General features: G+C 34.0%; 1 protein-coding gene and 1 long non-coding RNA gene across 2 annotated transcripts; one reads left to right on the top strand and one right to left on the bottom strand.

The window, feature by feature from the left end:
• Nucleotides 1–2,896: 2,896 nt before the first annotated feature.
• On the bottom strand, nt 2,897–5,442 carry LOC107866598. Its single transcript, XR_001672997.2, has 3 exons — nt 5,317–5,442; nt 3,463–3,744; nt 2,897–3,273 (listed from the first exon to the last, which is right to left on the bottom strand). It is a non-coding gene; the product is annotated as an uncharacterized LOC107866598 (long non-coding RNA).
• Nucleotides 5,443–6,950: 1,508 nt separating this feature from the next.
• Nucleotides 6,951–8,876, top strand: LOC107864580 (putative disease resistance protein RGA3). The gene has a single exon (XM_016710994.2). It carries the CDS (start codon nt 6,951–6,953, stop codon nt 8,874–8,876), a length of 1,926 nt encoding a protein of 641 aa, XP_016566480.1.
• The last annotated feature ends 12,301 nt before the right edge of the window (nt 8,877–21,177 follow it).

A 21,177-nucleotide genomic window follows, 5' to 3' on the forward strand; every position in this document is an offset into this window, starting at 1 on the left:
CAAGTTCCTGGATAACAAGTCTAAACATTTTCTTCTTAATGAGATTGATATTGATGATACCGACGATACTGGAAATAAAAAAAATATTTAGCTAGTTTGGGGCCAATTTTAGGTGAGCCACACAGAAAAAGCATTGAAGCATACTTACATTAAATGAATTTTTTTTTCTTTCTCGTATTCATGGACTTACTTTCCCCATTAATTATGGAAAAAGTTTATGTTATATAGGTGGATCATATATAAGTATCTTATATGCTGACAAATATTAGAAATATTTCTTACAATAATCCTAATAGAATGTTCATGTTGCACTTCATGCTGTAGAACTTAACCATAATCAACTCTCTGAATTGATCTTCGAGTGATGTCAAAGGAAAAACAACAGAAGAAAATCGAGGGGAGTCGTATCAAAAAGGATACATCTTCTTTCATATGATATCCTTTTAGCATCCTTATATAGGTATACGCTACATCTTTGTTGTGTTTTAAATCTATTTTTGTTACAGTTATGACTCGAATTATGTTGAGCCGGCCCTAAAAGTCCTACAGTATAGACCTTTATGTTTTTGGGCCTAGGACTTATTTGTATGCATGTATTATATAAGTGCAATTAGTGGGTCTATTTTGATTATTCTGAAAATTCAGTCTTCTCCACATTGTACTCTTTCTTTATTATAGTGAAATATCCTTTATCTCTGACAGTGGTTTTTTTCGTTAGGGTTTTCACGTAAATCTTATGTGTTATTCTTGATTTTTTATTTTTACTTGTGGTTTTCTTATTCTGTCTAAATCATAACAAACTGGTATAAGAGAATGTTCAATTATTTTTTTGGGGATGGCAACCATGAAGTATGATATTCCATTATTGGATCGCAACACCAGATTTTTACTATGGAAGGTTAAGATACGGACTATGCTCATGCACATGAATTTGTAAGATGCTTTATTAGGGTTTTAGAAGATGCCTTCATTGTGGAAGGATGAGGACAAACGACGTAAGGATCAGAAGCCTCTATCTCAAATCTACTTTCATTTATCCAATCAGATTCTACAGGTATTTTGAAGGAGACCACAACTGCTGCATTGTGGTTGAAACTGGAATCTTCATGCATGACAAAGAGCCTAACAAGTGAGTTGCATCTCAAACAACAACTTTATTCCCATCGTGTGTCTTTGAAAGATCACCTATTTGTCTTTAAAGAAATTATCTCTGACTTAGAGATGCTGGAGGTTAAGTACTATGAGGATGATCTAGGGTTGTTTTTATTCTATTTTCTACCTGCATCATATACTACCTTTAGGGATACGATTTTGTATAGTCATGATACCTTGACGATTAATGAAGGCTATGATGAAACATCTTGCAAATAGGTTAGAGACTCAAGGATATAGTCTCATTGGTTATGAATTTTTCAGGTTTCTTATAGCACATGAAGTGCTTTGCAATGCATCCTTGAAAAGCACTCTATGAAATGATTGAAATCTAGTTATGATTTAATGGTGGTATTAAATCACTAAAGAGGGAATCTAGCATGAATGTTTAATGTTCATAATGTATTTAATGAAAGAGTGCATGGATTTGCTAAGGGCACTAGACCACCATATGCTGATGAAGTTTTTGCATGATTTTGACTTGAGTTTCGAAACATGAAATCTTCTATATCAGTTGCATGTTTTTGGTGGTCTAAATTTTGCTGTAAATGAATTATTTAGCTTAATGTATTATGGCTCATCAATTATGACTTGCAAGTCTTGGTATGACGATACCAATTCAGACCAATGCCATATCAGACTCAGACTAATAAACATTTCAGATTGTTATGATTTTAGACATTCAGAATGTTGCATGTATGAAAAGGTTAAAAATGGACATACAAAGATGTTAGGTGGTTCCATGAAGAGGGCTTGAGTTCAAGCAACTCATTTCCTAAAATCGTGGTTTTATGACCCAGGTATATTATTATACGCTGACTTAAGTGTCGTGTGGCGTATGAAATTCAGATACTCCAACCCTTGTAGCATACTCAGGTTTGAGGCTTCCCCGCCGAGTCAATGGCGGATTCCATATCGCCCATGGAATATCAGAATTGTAGGGGAGTGCTATCTAACTCAGAAGTAATACACAGATCAGAGTTTGAGATTTATAAATAGGTTACATGTTTTTAGAAGATGCCCATGCGTTTTCAGAAACTGTTTTATGCATAATGTTTGATGAAAATTTGCTCTCACGTATTATATATATATATATATGTTCAATTACTCTATTTTGGATTGCTTCGTGTGCCAGTACATTTGTGCTGACCCCCCTCTTTCCAGGTTCTGAGGTACAGTCTAGGGGTCCAGATAAATTGTAGAGATTTCAGATCACAGACCGGAGTTTGCAATAGTGAGCCTTCTATGATTCAGAAGGCCTGGTTATTTCATATTACTGCTATTAGTTAGGTTTTGGTCTACTGGGAACCTTTTCCTAGCTTTCAGACAACTTTGATTAGTTCATGGTAGAGATTTCACAGACAGAGTCAGACATTATTATTGAAATATATTTTGGATTTCAGTTTTCAGTATTATGATCATATTTAGATTGACCATGTTTCCGTATTATATTTCTCTTTCCGCATTACCTTTTATCATAGGAATTATGTGCAAGATTAACAGATAGATAGAGCAGGGTGATTCGGGCCTTCATGGTTCGGGATGCTCATCACGGCTAGGGCCCCGGCTCGGGTCGTGAAAAATTTATTGCAGCATACCACAATATCTACGGAAAGACAAATGAAATATTATATCGTCAACTAAATGAAACTGTTAGATATATACAGTTAATATGTCCTTGACCCATTCTCAGATATGATGATCTTAACATATTTCTGCGAACGTTAACTAGTACCCTCCTTGGATTACTTATCTTTTGTAACATCACCTTTCTTCTGTAAAGAAGCAAGGTTACCATCAGGCAAGTCTTGACCAAGAGTTAAAGCAAAATTCCCATAATAACATGAAGCCAACCAGGAATAAATAACGCGCTACTCCGAGCAGTAAACGGAGTTGTCCCAACTCTATGAATTATATCATAGATCAAAGGCATAAGGAGTTGATTAGAACCACCACCCATATTCCCCCATCCAGCAGCTGTCCAATTAACAAGCCCAATTATCTAGCTATTAAACATCGTACTCATCCAATACTGACATGACACAAACGTTACAAGTGAGAACCCAACTTTAATATATTATTCTTCTTCCTGTCCTCAATAAGCATTTATAATATTCAACCCTGGAAGACAAGCAAAGCTGATAAAGTTATATGTTCTTAATTCAAAAATGGGCAAATTAAAGTTAAGAACAATGTAACTATATCATTGTAAAATTTAATATACAACGATGGGGAAGGAACAAGTTATTTTGTATCTCAAACTAAAAATATCTAATGATGTCACTCCTAATCATGTCAAGTAGATTCTACCTTTCAATAATATTCAAATTTCCTCCAAGTGACCATACTCCAATAACACCAGTAATCGTCCAATAGTAATCATAAATTACCTCCTTCCTGTTAACTACTAGGTCAATAAACAGATATCAATGAGAAAAAAAATATATCAGTAAGCAAAAGGTTTGTACCTCTACACTTAATCTTTGTAATAGCCTTCAAAAATAGTACGAAATCTACCACAAATCTCTCGACGAGGATGAGGCTCATCTTTTGAAGTATAACTCAATTCAAGAACATCTACAAGCTTTATCTCTAAAAATAGCAGTGTCATAGACAAGTTAAACTCAATTACAATTTTCTTTAGCAATCATTAAGTTTACTGCAGGGCAGCAAACGCAATCAAGGAGAAGGAACCAACAAAAAGAAAGTTGAAATAAACCATGAGACTTAATAGTACGTCCACATCCATGCACAATTCCATTTGAATTGCACTATAGCATATAAACCAAAATATTAATGTGTTGTTGCAAAATCAGAATGACTAAGCACTTTGCTTAGAATCACACAACATAATCATCAGAAATGGGAATACGGTAGCAACAAAATCTAAGAAAACAACAACATATATAGTATAGTCCCACAAAATAGAGTCTCAGAAAGGTACAGTGTACACAATCGTTACCCGTATTTCAGATGTTAAGAGTTTTTTCCAATAGACCCTCAACTAAAGGAAAACATTCCTAAGCAGTTTCAAGAAAAGTTATGCGAGTGAAAAAGCAAGCAGATACTTATACAAAGGATCAGATAGTAACAGAAAAAAAACTACAACAAAAATGTACGATAATTTAGGTAAAAGAAACAGAAGGACAAGAAACTACAATGTTACATGAACAAGGCTTGAATAAATCTCAAGATTCACTACAAAACTTGAATATCACAGCACAATAAATGATACTGTCAATTGCAAATCAAAACCATGTTCATTAGAATCAGTATATAATTAATATATAAATAACATATATAAACATTACTGTTTTGTATGAGAATAACAACACAATACTAGAAAGTTTTGCAGATCAATTATACTATTTTCAGTAGAATCATAACCACATGGAAAAATAAATCAACATGGATGATTACCAAGCTAATGAAAATACCAATAGTCACAACAATAACAAGAAAGCAAAACCCAATCAACAACACGTTAGACCATTATAGATATAAATTACATAATATCTACTATAGATTCTTCAATACAAAATAGAAAAGTACAACAGAGGCCTGAAAAACCTTTAAACATACCAAATTTTGGTAACTTAACCATGTTGTTACAGCTTATAATGATTATTTTCAGCTACATCAAGCTCAAATCTTATTTGCATGTTCAAATCAGAAATGAATAAAAATAACTAAGGAAGAAAAAGGCTTATTAGATATTGCTAAGACCACAATAACAGGTTAGATTCATTCTATATTTTAGTCAAAAAATTTTATTTCATTCTATATTTTATCAGCTTAGATGCATTAGATCTCCAATTTCACTTGCATGTACTAATTAAAGAGGAAAAGAATATCTTGCAATGATAAGAGAGCATACCAAACATTATAAAGACCACGAAATCTGACATAAAAGAAGATTATTTTCCAACATCTACTACAAATTCAACAACATAAACCATATATTTCAATTGCATGCTGAAATTAAAATTGGAAAAAATCACAAAAATAGCAGAATTTGCCAGACTTTACAGAGACCATAAATCAGTTACTAACAAATGACTGGAGTTTATTTTTCGACATCTATAACTAATTCAAAAACTAATAAACCATAGATTTCACTTAAATGTTCAAATCTAGAAAGATCAAATTAACAGAAGAACTTACCAGACATTACCAAGTCCACAATCAGATACCAAACAACATAAATGGTGAGTATTTTCATAGATCTATAGAAACTTAACAATAAAAAGCTTGAATTATTTCAAAGAACCAAATTAAACAATTCGGAATACTTCGATATAACTAAGAAGAAAGAGCTACCATTTTTTGTTCCAAATGAGTAAATAATAACATATTTGCTAAAAGATATCTTACAATATGGAGTTTCCAAATTGAGATGAAAGTGAAAAGGAAACTTTTCGGACAAAAAGAAACGCTGACAAGGTACTTTCCCAAATCTAGAAAAATCTATAAGAATATAATCTTTTTTTTTAATATATTTTGTCCTTTGGACTGAGTTTTTTTATAAATTTTATAATTGTGTATAGCCTGGCCTTTATATTTTACTTTTATCAATTTAACTCATTCATAACATTTCTTAAAGAAGAAAAAACATCTAATATATTATTTCTTTAAACAAAATAATAATATTCAGGCACTCACGTATAAATCTTTATTATTTTATCTAATTTTTTAGATTTATCATTCTTTAATCTTTTTATAGATTTTTTTTCTCATTTTCTTAATCATAAAATTATAAAAAAAATATATTATTACATTCAATAAGAAAATACAAAAATTTATAAATAACTAATGTAAGAATAATTTAATATTAATTAAAAATAAATAGTTGTCAATGAACATAGAAATATTAAACATTTATTTCATACGTTAAATATATGCATATTTATGTCATTATTATAAATAATTTTATTCATTTATGCCACTCCTTTTAAAAAATACTTCATTTTTTACCATTCTATTTAATGATATTTTTAATGTCCTAAATGCCTACAAAAAATTGAATAAGAATTTAATGACTATTTAAATGTCAAATAATTTCAAATCCACATTTTAATTACATCCATTCCCCCATTTTTCTAAATCAAATAACAATTTCTTAATCAAATGCAAATAATTTAATTCTATTATACTAAAAATAAATGAACAATTACTTTTAAAAATAGAATGTCATTGAAATCTATAATTATTTAAATGTTACACTATTTTCCCGCGCGATATACTAGTTAAATGTAAATACTAAATACAAATAAGTTTCTATGGAAAGATACTAAGCTACCATTTGTGCTAGAAGCAATGGCGGAATTCAAGGATGATTAATTGAATATTCTTTTTAAATAACAGTACTAATAGGTGAAAAGTTTTTTTTCTCATATTTTTTGACTGTCAACCCCGTTTAAGTAATGAAATCTTCGATAGTACTAGCAATGTAAACAATTAATAGCATTCCAAATTTATATTTAACTAAATAATTAATCTTAAGAATAACTAGATCAGAGTGAAATTACATTACATCTAATTGTAAATAAGTGTTGCGAAGTATATATATTGTTCTAGGTAGGAGAAGCACCAAGTAGTTATATTCTTTTTTTCCACTTTATACCTAACAATCCCAAGAAAAGAATATAGGAAGAAAATCTGGACAAGCAAAGAATCAACCACACAAAAAGTTTTTGTCATTTGTACCACATATAAATTCTAGTTTGTGGTAGGCAAAGGCAACTTCGACATTTTGCAACCCAAAAAAAGAAGCAGCAAACTTGTTCATCTTGCTGATCATGGCTGAAATTCTGTTCAATCTCGCTGCTGAAATCTTGAAAAGCTTGGGTTCTCTTGGTACTGAAGAAGTAGAATCTATTTATGGACTACTCGATGAGCTTAAAAATCTTTCTGCTACTGTTTCTTCCATCCAAGCCGTACTCATTGATGCAGAGGAGCAGCAGGGGAGTAGCTACCTGGTGAGGGACTGGATAAAAAGGCTTAAAAAAGTGTTTTTTGAAGCTGTTGATCTCTTGGATCACGTCGCCACTGAAGTGAAGCATCGAAAATTGTTTAATAAGGTAGGCATCTTCTTCTCAAAATCAAATCCTATAATTTGTAATTGTAAGATAAGTCATCGTCTCAATTCTATTCGACGAGACCTAGATCTAATTCCAAAAGATAAGGCCTCCTTAAACCTAGTTGAAAGGAGCGAACCTTTTCTTCGGGAGCCTTATTCAGTCCAATTCAATTTGGATAGAGAAACTTATTCATTTGTGCCTGAAGGAGAAGTAATTGGAAGAAATGATGATAAAAAGAAAATTGTGGATTTTCTTTTGGATTCTAAGGTTGAAGAGAATGTTGTGGTCATATCAATTGTTGGTCTTGGGGGGCTAGGAAAGACCACTCTCGTACAATGTGCGTTTAATGATGAAATGGTTAAGGAGAATTTCGAAAAAACATTGTGGGTATGTGTTTCGGATGTATTTGAAGTGAAAAGAATTGCAGAAAAAATCACTGAATCTGGGGGAGGGAAGAAGGATAATTACGTTCAACAAGATGCAGTGCAAAACGAGCTTAGGAAAATGCTTGATGGAAAGAAGTATTTGCTAGTGCTCGATCATGTGTGGAACAAAGATCCTTTGAAATGGTCGAGAATGAAGAATATGTTGATTGGTGGAGGCAAGGGAAGTAAGATTTTGCTGACTACTCGTTCAGACGTGGTGGCGGAAGTTTCAGGAAGTGCTCACCAACATAAATTAGGAGACCTTTCAGAGGAAGAAGCATGGATATTGTTTGAAAAAATGGCATTTGGATGGAACAAAGAGAGAGAAAATTCAAGTTTGGTGGAAATAGGAAAAGAAATTGTGAGAAAGTGTGGAGTAGTTCCTCTTGCAATAACGTCAGTAGGAAGCCTACTACACCTCAAAAGAACGGAGGATGAGTGGATATATTTCAAATTCAAAGATTTGTCAAGTATCACTCGAGGAGGAAATGATGTAATGGTCATTTTGCGATTGAGCTATAATCACCTTCCTCGGCATTTAAAGATATGCTTTGCATATTGTTCCCTCTATCCAAAGGATTTCAAAATTGGTAGATTTGATTTGATTACCATGTGGATTGCTCAAGGCATTATTCAAGCAACTACTAGCAACACAGATAATGTGGAGTATGTTGCAAATTCATATTTCACGGATTTGTTAAGAAGGTCATTCTTTCAAGAAACTGAAGAACATGAATCGTTTATGCAATTTTACAAAATGCATGATCTTATTCATGATCTTGCGAAAGAAGTTGCAGATAGGGACTTCTTTAGTATCACTAAAACTGAAGATACAGAAGTTGTACCAGAACAAACTCTCTATGCTTCTTGTTTATTCAAGATTGATGGTTCATCAGCATTTCCCAATTCATTCTATAGGAAGCATATGAAGTTGCGTGCATTTATTTTTCTAAATCAATCTCCAATCAATGTCCTTAGCAATTCAACTTTAGCGAGAATGATTTCAAGTTTTTCACGCTTGCGCCTCCTACATCTAGGTCACCTGAAGATAGAGTTTCTGTCTAAATCTTTAGGTGGGCTGAAGCATCTAAGTTATCTCTGTATATTTTCTTGGAGCATTTCTACTTTACCAAATTCCATCACAAAATTGCATAATCTACAAGTTCTGAAGTTGGATGATTGCGAAGAACTACATAATCTACGAGTTCTGAAGTTCTGAAGTTGGATGATTGCGAAGAACTGCATAATCTACAAGTTCTGAAGTTTGATGATTGCGAAGAACTCAAAAAATTTGCCAAGAGATATTTGGAGATTGGTGAGCCTTCGATGTTTTGTATGTCGAAGGTGTCACTCATTAACCCATATTCCCCGAGGACTTTGGCAGTTGAAAAGTCTCATGCATTTAGATTTAGATGGTTGCTCATCCCTGGAAGATATGCCACCTGGAATTGGTCAATTAACATCTCTACAGACGTTGACAAGTTTTATCATAGGCAAAGAAAGTTGCACATCTGGCCAGGCAAGTGACAAGTTGAATGAACTAAAAGGCCTTGTTGATATCAGAAATAGCTTAAGCATTAAATTCATGGGACGTGTCCGTGCAATTGTAGAAAGAACACCGACGGGTGTAGTGAAAAGGTGTAGTGCAATTGGATCTTTCGCATCCTAGTTGTTCTCTATCATCTCCACAGTTTCACCAATGATGCCATTCGTTGCTTAAACGTACACCGATGGCCAGGACTTCACTTCTCTCCACACATGTATAAGATGTAACACCATTGATTGACCCTTGTGTAGTCAAAGACCTCTTGGCTCACCATGTGAGGATTAGCCCTGTTAGTGCTAGCCTTAGCTATATATTTTATGACTGTTCCATTGAAGAATACTCCAGGAAAGCACAGTGAGAAATTTGGATCCATTTCATTCCAAATGTCGAAGAGCAATGCGAGGAATTTAGAAATTTTGGGTTTGGAAAGTTTATTAGGAAATGGGGATGAATTTTAGTTTTCTTGCTTTCATATGATCAAGTCAAAAAAATATCGAGTCTTGGAAAACCCAAATCTTATGGTAGCTAAAATAAATGCATTTTCCTTCTGTTAGATATCATGATATAAGAGTACAACAACAAATTTGCCTAAATTCCAAACTAGTTGGTTCAGCTATATGTATCCTCTATATTTATTGTTCACAATTTGCATCTGTTTAATCCTCGTACTGTGTAGACAAGGACTAAGGAAGCAGAGATTTTGGGTGTGAAAGTTTGGTTCAAAATAGGCAAGATTTTAATGTCTTGTATTTTAGTTTTTTTTTTTCTTTTTTTAAACTTCTTGATACAATATAGACCTTGACAAAAATGGTTTTGCTTGCCTGGATGACTATTTACACGGAATTGGCTTGTCGTTACTTAGTAGTGACATTCTAACTGACAACTCAGAAGTGTGAAAATCTTGAGAGACAAGAGTCCAACAATATTTTGACTGAATATCTGACGTGTTATATCTTTGCTGTCATTTTGGCCTCGGGAGACCCTTGCATTTGCTTAAAGTCCTTATTGATGACAAAAGCGAGCAAGACAAATCTACACAAGAGTTATGACCCTAAAGTTTAAAAGGGATGGCTTTTACGAAAATTTTCTAAATGGATTGTGAATTAAATATTTGAAATAAATGAAAAACATCCAAAATTTTGATAAAACTCTAAATAAACAGACAGAAAAGAAGGGGAAAAAATACTGAATGCATAGACCCCCCAAAAACAGTAGAATAAGCTAAAAGAAAGAAAGTCTTCTATAAATATCAAGATGCAACTTAATATTCTCACGCTTAAATTCATCCAGAATTCAATTAATACATTTTTGCATAAAAACCGCAAAAAGAAATTAGTGTTCAAGAAATGCAATCACAATAATTAATTCCCTCTGATTCTAGCCCCATTGATCACTTCACCATGCTCCGCATTAGCTATGTCGTGAATCACCCTTACTTTCGCCATTGTTCTGGCATAGAAACACCTGAAAAAAGTTATACCCACAGCACCAGCACCATCCCTACCATACTTCAACCACCTAACTCCAAATTCGGTGACACCAACAGCAATAACAGACGTCATTTCCAAGGATTACACATCAATGCATAAGATAGAATTAGAAAAATTTGTCATTTCTCGGTAGACATCACATGTGTCTTCTCAAATATATGATCTTTGTTTCGATGGTGTACTCTATTGCTTGCTCTTGCGTATGACCTTAAGTCTACGGAAATAAAAGCTATCCAAACATGTGTTATCTCCAAGAGAAAAGACATAGTATTTAAGATTTGAATTGTAAGTTGCCCCAACAAATTGTTGGTATTTAGGATAATATATATAAATATTGTTGGAGTCTGTTGCGTTTTGCACCCTAATGTGTATGTGTTTCTTTTTTTTTTTTAACTAACACTCGATCTCTTAATTCCTTGCAAAAGTAAAATATTTTGTAAAATCACTTTTTTAATCATTTTTTATGAGGGCAAACTAGGAATAATAATATTTTAAAAAAAAATTATTTAATTTTTAGTGTAGGAAGTTGGATGAAATAAATCCTTCCTGCCATTCACTTTTTCATCAGTAACTAGGTTAAACCCTACAACTGTAAACAAAGTGGCAATTCATATTTTGAAGATAAATTACAAAGCGAGTAAATATCAATGGATGAAAATAAAAATAAATTGCAAGATCGACTGAAGAAGGAGAAATTGAAAGGTAAAAATTTGGGATGATATGTTTCTTGTTCTGCTCTCTGTATTTTTTATTTTTGTTTTTGTCTAACAACTTTTACCTATTTGCTCTCCTCTTTTTCTTTCATACGAAGAAACATATCAGTTTGCCTCACGATAACAAGAGTAATAAACTGGAAAAATAGATTCTTATATATGTTGAAACATCAAACAATTCAAATTCTTTTGTATAGGATAAATAGATTACATTTATGTCAGTATCAAAACTTTACTGCAGACACTAGAAATTTTGAATTTGTCTGTTATGTCCTTGTTATTATCTCTGATGATGGACATCAAGCTATTGAATTGACATTTCATCTTTGTTTGCACCAACTGAAGCTCAAAATTTTGTACATTCCTTTCTCTTTCAAGATATTGTAGGTGATGAATGTTTAGACAGATAATGTAAGTTTTTGCATATTGAAAGGTTTGAAAGCATCTTCTTTCCACTTTAACTGGAAAATGGAATCTCAGGATAGTCCAAAGATTTGCTTAATGCTGGAAATAGTTACTCTTCTTGCATTACGAGACTAATAGGAGTAGAATTCTAATCTCTGATATGATATGCTTATGATATTCTAGGTTCGATTACTTTGTGCATGAAGATCGTGCAAATCAATTCTACCTAGAGATAAGAAAATACTACCCTGGTCTGAAGGATGGATCCTTGGAGCCAGGCTATGCAGGAATCAGACCAAAGCTTTTTGGTCCAGAAGAGGGTTCTACTGATTTTGTTGTTCAGGTAACACATCGAACTTATTCTTAGTTTCAACCAGAATGGTCCCTTAAGTTCTGTAGTAGATCTATTTCATCATTGTATTGTGCTACCCTGATCACATGTGATTAACTGATCAGTAATCGCTACAAGATTAACGGTTCAGGTGTTTCCCTGTGACGAAGTTATAGAAAGTACTCTCATCGGATCTTTCTCCAATCTTTGACAAGAATTGTCGGGATCAGTTTTCCATTATATCACAGTTGTAGTTCTGTCTGCTAAATCTGACAGTCCCTCAAATGCGTGTTTTGCAGGGAGTGGAAACTCATGGTATATCTAGTTTAGTTAACCTGTTTGGGATTGAATCACCAGGCCTAAGTTTCAGCATGGCTATTACAGAACATATTGCTGGCTAACTACTGAAATAATATGAGATTCTTCTGCTCGCGCTGAATTGATATTAAATCTTGCAAGAAATTTTGGATGTTTAAGTTGGAGCTCTTTAGTTATAGAAATGTATTATATATATTGTACTTTCATGTATTATATATATTGTACTTCCAAGTGGCTTCAAGAGTAAGTTTCACACGCATTTGCACTTGTACACAACAATTTATGGAAGCAAATGCATATGATTATGAAGTTACCATTCTCATATTTGATTGTGGATTTTTTGGTACTTAAATCATCTATATCCGTCAAGAAGATTTGTTTAATTGTGGTAGCTACTTGTTTTTTGTTTGGAGATCTCTCTCTAAATATAAAATCATTATTATTGTTGTTCCTATTTTTCCCTCATGGAAAAATTATTATAAGAGTGGTTTTACTGTTTTGTAAGGAAATAAATAGATTAGGGTGTAAATTATTAAAAAAAACCAGGATAGGGTTTAAGTTAAAAAAGAGAGCACACATTAAGGCGCCAAATGCAACGAACTCAATTTTGTTGTACCCTACTCTACTAAAGATAGCTTCACCATCTTCCTTGGGGCACAAATGCTTATAATTTTTGAGAAAACACTTGCAATTAAATTTTCATAAACCATTTCCAATTAACTTGTTTCATGATCCATATGTCCAATTTTGTAAAATGACTGTCACCTCCATATGCACTAATGCTACCTATCAGAGTAGACAAATGAAACAAGTGTGCATCTGTAACAATCAAAATTAGTGTCGAAAATTCCTTCAATTCGTCCGACTTCACATCAAGTATATGTTTGTAGAATTTTTACGTACATAATGAGCATGTTTTTCATTCAGAGACCAGTATGCATCACCTTCAAAGCTAATTCCCTGCACTCACGTGAACTTGATTTAGGGAGTAGTTCGCAGCCAAGGAGACGTTGTTGTGATACTGGGGGCAGCTTGTAGTTTCTTCTTTGTCCAAGAACCCCTACTCATAGAGTACACAACATAAAAAAAGTTATAGATCAATACAAAATTTTGTTATCATCGTCGTAAGAATCATAACATAACCAACAAGCATGTGGAAATATGTATTCATGAGGTTTCCTGTATGGGCACTCAAGAATGTGTTGTTGTCTAGATGATGCATTCAATTGAACAAATTTCTTATAAGCTTTAGGTTTCTTCAAAAGTCCCAAGCCATTATTTGAGCCTAACAAATGTGTTCTTTCGAATCCTATCAGAGGAAATGGTTGTTTACCTCTAATAATTCTAATAAGATTGTCCACATATGTAAATTGGAACTCGTGAGGGCATCTCAGTAACAAGAGTTTTTACATCCTAGAGCTTTGGATTGATCAGAATGAACTTTTGTGAATGTAATGTTGGAAATTATAGCATTCCACGATTTAAAAATGGTTAGGATCGAAATAATTAGGTGTCATGCGGAACTAGCAAAGCAAACCTCGAAAGATACCACATAAGAAGATAAATGTGAAATACAACAAAAGAGACAGAAGAATTTAATGTGGTTCGGTTAATCGACCTACATCCATAAAAGGAGATGAGCAATCCAATATATAAAAGAGAGCACAAACTGTCAAGAGAGACAACCTCACAAAATTCCCTCAGAATAGAAAAGAGGTTCACACAAGTGATCCCGCAACACTTGTGTCTCACAAAGTCTCCCACCAAACGAAACTCTCAAACCCCTAGGACTACATTGTGGATGCTACAAAACAAGAAGAAAGGGATCCTCCATTTATAGAGTCTATAACCTTTTCCTACAAGAATAAAGATTAGCCAAATATGAAGAATATGTTTTCCTTTTCCTAAAAGGAAAACCCAATTATGGTACCTAAAGGAAAATCCAATTATGGTAAGAAAGTAAGGACAAACACCATCAATTCTCTCCCTTGGCTTGAATTTCTGATAAAATAAATTTGCTCCACTTTCTTCATGTAGTATTAAACAAGTTCAATCTCCATCTCCAAAATATCCTTCTTTAAATCTTGTCTCTACACAGAGTAACACTCTGATAAAATTTCTCAAACTAAAATCATCATTATCTTCAAATAGGTTGCGATTAGAACTGAATCTGCCAAGATGAACCCCCGATTTTAATCTCTCTCTGATACCACTTGTTAGGATCAAAATAATTAGGTGTCATGCGAAAGCTAGCAAAGTAAACCTCAAAAAATACCACATAAGAAGATAAACGAGAGATACACAAAACGAGAAACAAGAACTTAACGTAGTTCGGTCAATCGACCTATATCCACAAAAGGAGATAAGAAATTCACTATGAAAAGATAGCACAAACTGTCAAGAGGGACAACCTCAAAAAATTCACTCAGAATAGAAAAGAGGTTCACACAAGTGATCCTGCAACACTTGTGTCTCACAAAGTCTCCCCCAAAATGAAACTCTCAAACCCCTAGGACTATGTAACGCCCCGAAAACGGGTTCCGGAGCGTCACACGGTGCTTGAGGCTACGAGTAGCCCAAGCTAACCCTTTGAGCCATTTTCATTCAGTTCAACACATATCAACGGGGTTTCCATAAATAACCCTCAAATATTAACAGAGTAATCATCATCCAAGAATAAAAAAATTTCAGGAAGATAACTAAATACGACTTATTAGTCAACTCCCAACATCTATACTAGTCTGACAAGCCTCTAAGAAAATCAATAAAATTAGCGAGCCATTAAGACATGCCCCAACTGACTCATACTCAGTTATCAAATGTAAACTATTCCGTGAAACTAACATCAGGCATCAAATCCTCGGAACATGAGGAATCACCACGATAGAGGATGTAGAACAGTGTGCCCGAAGAATCACTGTCGATCCTTGAATTGAGCACCTGAACCTACATTCCGAGAAAATGTAGCCCACATCCGAAGATGTGGGTAAGTACCATGGAAAGGAACCGAGTATATGGGGGTGAATGCAGTTTTGTAAATATCATCATCATAAATATTTATAAGAAATATGCAGGATGTATAAAAGACTCACATAGCCCAAAGAAAATCATCATAATCATGAGATGATGAAATAAGTACAATAACAAATGTGAGTCATCATATAATTTGTCAATCACTTTCAGTTCATCAAGAATATCAATTGTCATAATGTAAATATCATTTAAGTCTTTCAAAAAAATAACTTTCACAATTCCACTTTCAAATCACTTCACTGTTCACCATAGACACACGGAAACACACACACTCGGAGATCCTATAACCGACATAAACCATGTGAGCTACACGGAGTCCAACGTACATCCCACGTTGGGGAGAGCTATCCTATCCTTGCTATCGAAGTAGGACTATCGATATCAAGTCCACACAAGCTAGTGATCACTATATAAATCAGCCTTAGGCTCACTCCTACGGGGGCACGCAGTTTTAGGGAAGTAAGGTCGCTCTACACCTCCCAGTCGGTGCTAAAGATTTCTCCAAGACTTAGCTCAGGTCATTTCAAAGACAATCCACAACAAAACAATTTCAGTAATATATAAATATACATCGGGAGCCATCATGCTTCTCATCTATCAAAATCAACCACGTGGATTTCTTTCACACTCGAGTTCAAAACAACTCCATTAAGACCAAAAGGTCAGATCATTCAAAATATCTCAAATATTCAACATCAACGTGCTTATAACACACACTTTCTCAAAAAGACAAAATTTCCAATGGAAATTCACGACCCAAATATCAAAATCATGATAAATATCATTCAAGATTCATGCTTTATATCTTCTCACATGTAAATTCATCTTTCAAAATCATAAACATCAAGATTTCATAATAATCATCATAAGATATGAGTTCATGCTTCAAATTCATAAAAATCAAATAAAAATCATGCCTTTGTAAAGAAAAATACTTTTGGGCACAAGAACGAAAGAGAGTTCTTGTTGAAAAACCCCATATACCTTAAATGATGAACTTTAGATCGATACTCATTTTTGAGATGTTAATCGTGCCTTTGAATGATGGTTCTTGGAGTTCTTGAACTAGGAACTTGGAATCTTGAATAAATTTACAGAATTAATGGTGAACTTTAGAGGTTCTTGAAGTTGGATGTAGGAGCTTAGGGTTTTCATTTTGAGGGAATTTGATGAAATATAACATATAATACTTCAAAAAGGCTTTAATATAGGGTTTGGACGGATTTTGGGTGAGGGGAAATGACCAAAACGCCCCTAAAAATCAAATAATTCTTGAATCTGTCCTTTGGTGGACTGTTTTGATAGTCTGAAGTACATCAACCATAACGTTTTACTCCGATATCCAAATTTGATGAAACCAATTTCATTAAAAACAGGACTCTCATATCTTTCCGTTAATATATAGTATCTCACCTAGATAATTGTGTACGAGAAGTTATGATCATTTGAATTTGACCCATAAATTCGCTTTTGATAGGCTGAAGTAGATCGACCATAACTTTTTGCTCCGATAGAAAAATTGGATGAAACCAATTTTTTTAGAAAGAGGACTCACAGATCTTTCCTTTGATATATATTAGATCACCCAGATCATTATGTACAAGGAGTTATGATCGTTTAAAGTTGGAAAAAAAATACGCCAGGCCTCAGTACTTTTTCCTACAATTTTTACTCTTCACTACTATTCATGGATCGATTGGAATGTTCATAACTCGTCGCTCGGGTGTCCGTTTTGGATGATACATCTTTGTTTGAAAGCTTATTCGATACTCTACTCAACGGTGAATCATAATCTAATACATTCTGCATGGAAAATTTATAATTAATTCTAGTAGATAGAACCCAACACGTTTACGCATAAAATTTCAACGAAAAATTTCCCGGGGTATTACAGACTACATTGTGGATGCTACAAAACTAGAAGAAAGGAGAATCGATTTATAAAGTCTATAACCTTTCCTACAAGAATAAGGATTAGCCAAATATGGAGAATATATTTTCCTTTTCCTAAGAGGAAAACCCAATTATGGTACCTAAAGGAAAACCCAATTATGGTAAGAAAGTCAGGACAAACACCAACAATTAGTTTGTTATGATTTAAAAAGAATAAGCAAATCACAAGGGCAAAGAAAAATCAAGAACAACACTCAAGATTTTCATAGAAACCCTTACAGAAAAAACAACTGGCAGAGGCAGAGGAGATTTCACTATAATGGAGAAAGAGTACGATATGGAGAAGTCTGGATTTTCTAAATAATCAAAATAGGCCCACTAATTGCACTTATATAATACATGCATACCAATAAGTCCTACGCTAAAAAACACAATGGTCAATACCGCGGGACTTTCAGGGTCGGCTCAACATAATTAGGGTCACAACTCTAAAAATCTCCACCTTGACACGAATTCTAATTCAGAACTCAAATCCATTCCAAGACAAACTCTCCACCTATTCAACAAAAGCCCCTAATAGCTAACACCAACCAAGTCCAAGCAATGCTCAAACTTGGAACTTAGTTGTATCTTGGTCATCATATCAGCAGGATTATCATGGTTACTAACCTTGTTTACGACAATATCACCATGAGCAATAATTTCATGCACAAAATGATATCGAACATCGATGTGCTTTGTCCTCTCGTGAAATATCTGATCTTTCATAAGGAAGATAGCACTCTGAGTGTTATAAAAGACCATAATAATCTGTAAGTCTTTGCTAAGTTCACTAAATAGACCCTTCAACCAAATAGCTTCCTTGAAAGATTCGGTAATAGCCATTTACTCTGCCTCAGTAGTTCACAAAGCAACCGTAGACTGTAATGTAGCTTTCCAACTAATAGCAAAACCACCAATAGAGAAAACATAGTATTTAAAGGATCTCCTTTTATCACGATCTCCTTCAAAATAAGAATTAACATACCCAATTACTCCCTCTCTGTTTCTCCCAAACTTCAAAAACACATCAGTAGATACATGCAAGTATTTGAAAATCCACTGAACTGCTTTCCAATTTCTTTGCCAGGATTTGCCATGTGTCTGCTAACTGCACTGACAACATAAGATAAATCTAGTCGGGAACACACTATCACATACAAAAGAGACCCGATGGTACTACAGTATGGAACTCAAGACATATAGCCATGCTCATCATCTATTTTTGGAGATAAAGTGGCCGAGATTTTGAAATGAGCTACCAATGGAGTACTTTCAGGTTTTGTATTTTGCATATTAAATCTGCGAAGCACTTTCTCAATATTCCTTTTCTCACTCAAGTATAACTTACACTTTTGTCTATCTCGCATTATTTCCATGCCAAGGATCTTCTTTGCTGCTCCTAGATCCTTCATCTCAAACTCCTGAGCTGGGATTTGACTTTTATTATCTGTCTCATATCCTTTACTACTCTCAACATATCATCAACATATAAGAGAAGTGTAACAAGGCACAAAATTCGTACATGTATTAGCTTCTAGTAGCATTCTTATAGAGTAAAACTCAAAAATTTCTCTAAGTTTCAAAGAGACTTAGTCTCTTTTATAGCTCCCAATATTTGATGAATTATTTAACAATCTTCCCGACCTCTGTTTCTTGATTTTATTATTAATAAGTGATGGGGCAAGTAAATAGTATGCCTTGATGAATTTTAGGGACATAACACACCGGTTTGAAATGCCTTTGAAATGCTCCAGCATTTCGGGCACATTTCAGACCATAATTTTAGGGTTGACTTCAAATGATCATAAACTTTTGTATACAATAAAATTGGAGAGATGTTCTATATCAAATGAAATCTATTTGAGTCTTCTTTCCAATGAAACTAATTTTATCCAAATCCAACATTAAAATAAAAAGTTAAGCCAAATTTACTTCAGCACATCAACCTGTCAACTGAGGGACTGCTGCAACTTTCCTTGTTTCCTTAGGGTTATTTTAGTCTTTTCCCCACCCTTATTCAGCTATAAACATGTGATTAAGCCTTGTAACACTCCACAAAGTTCTTTTCTAGTCTGAGACTTAGAGAGTGTTCGACGAAGCATAAATTCAGTCCCAAAAGATTGAGAGTGTCTTTCCAAATTTGAAATATTTTGAACCGTGTAGAATTTCTCTAATAGTGAATTTTTGTCATGTAGATCATTGAATAAGCTTTGCATCGATACCAAATTCGGCCAAATCTGACACTCGGGTCAAAAGTTAAAGCTATTTTAGTGAGACAGTGTACCACCTAGCACTTTAGCGCATCGCGGAGCTAGCCAAAATGGCAATTGTTACAATGACTTAAGCCTTTGCGATTCCACCATATCGTGGTGTAGTTTCAATTTTCAACCAAGGTGGCAACGCGATTTCCACTGTGTCGCACCGTTATGCAATTTCCCAATTGTCCAATTTCCAGTGGGCAGACGCGATTATGGCATGTTGTGCCAGCATGAAAAATTGGAATTTACTTTCCTATTTCGGATTTCAATTCCATGGGCTTTTGGGTCTTTTATCACACTTTATCAGCCTCTATTTTTACCGAATAAGAGGCTGTCAGCCTCATTTCCCATCTTCAACACCAAACTAGGTTTTACAAAAACCAAAACCCTTACACCTTCTTCAAGAAAGATCAAGAGAATCAAGAGAAATCAAGAATCACTCCAAGGGGTTTCAAGAAAGAAGTTTCCCCAAGGTATGCAGATGTTGATTCTTGGGTCCCTTTCATCCAAGAAGCTCAAGTACCCTTTTCTAAATCTCAAAAATTTTATGTTTATGAGTTGTTAATGATTCATGTTAGTTGAAATTGATGTTCCTGCAATGATTGAGTTGTAATTCATGTTTGTTTAAAAGATTATCAAGCTTTGACCTTAGTATGTGATACCCATGTGATGTTCATGATAAATCCTCTTCAAGTTGCTTGTTAGATGATGTTTTCATGTCAATTAAGTGTAGAATTTGTTGAATGAGAAAAACATGCTCCCCATATGTTTGCTAAAATACTTATGTGAAGGAATTAGGGCCATTAGAGCATGTTGATTAGGAAACCCCTAATTGTCTATGAGTCCATGCATTCCTACTATTTGATGAAATACCTTAATGAATCAGTTTTGCCATGATAGCATGTAATCCCTAATTAGGTGTAAACCCATGCATGCCTAGTGTTTGTTGAAATGCCTTAGTGAATGAATTGTGGCATGATTGCATGAAATTACCAATTAGGCGCAACCCATGCATGTGTAGTATTTGTTGAAAGGCCTTCGTGAACAAGTTGAGACATGATAGTAGGAAATTTCCCAATTACGTGCTCTTTGATACATGATAAGCCTTTAATACATTCCAATTGCTTGACGAGTAAATTGTGGCATGATAGTATGAAGTTTCCCCAAACATGCGTTATCTAATATATGCCAAGACTAACCTACGTGTGAAGTACTTGATATAAGACCTTGTTGAATACAGTGTGATCTAATAGTATGCTTACCCTATGATATTATATGTCTATGATCCCTAAATGCTTGAAATGAAGCCATAGTGATTGCGAAGGTGAATATATGTTATGATCCCTAAATGCTTGGAGTGATACCTTGGTGATTGATATAGTGAATATATGTTATGATCCCTAAATTATTGGAGTGATGACTTAGTGATTGTGATGGTGAATATATGTTATGATCCCTAAATGCTTGAAGTGATACCTTAGTGATTGTGAT

Source organism: Capsicum annuum, chromosome 3 (assembly GCF_002878395.1).
Source record: "Capsicum annuum cultivar UCD-10X-F1 chromosome 3, UCD10Xv1.1, whole genome shotgun sequence".
Lineage (NCBI taxonomy): Eukaryota > Viridiplantae > Streptophyta > Magnoliopsida > Solanales > Solanaceae > Capsicum > Capsicum annuum.

Bases quoted from the DNA above. Each gene is read 5' to 3' on its own strand.
- LOC107864580 (XM_016710994.2), top strand. From the start codon at position 6,951: ATGGCTGAAATTCTGTTCAATCTCGCTGCTGAAATCTTGAAAAGCTTG.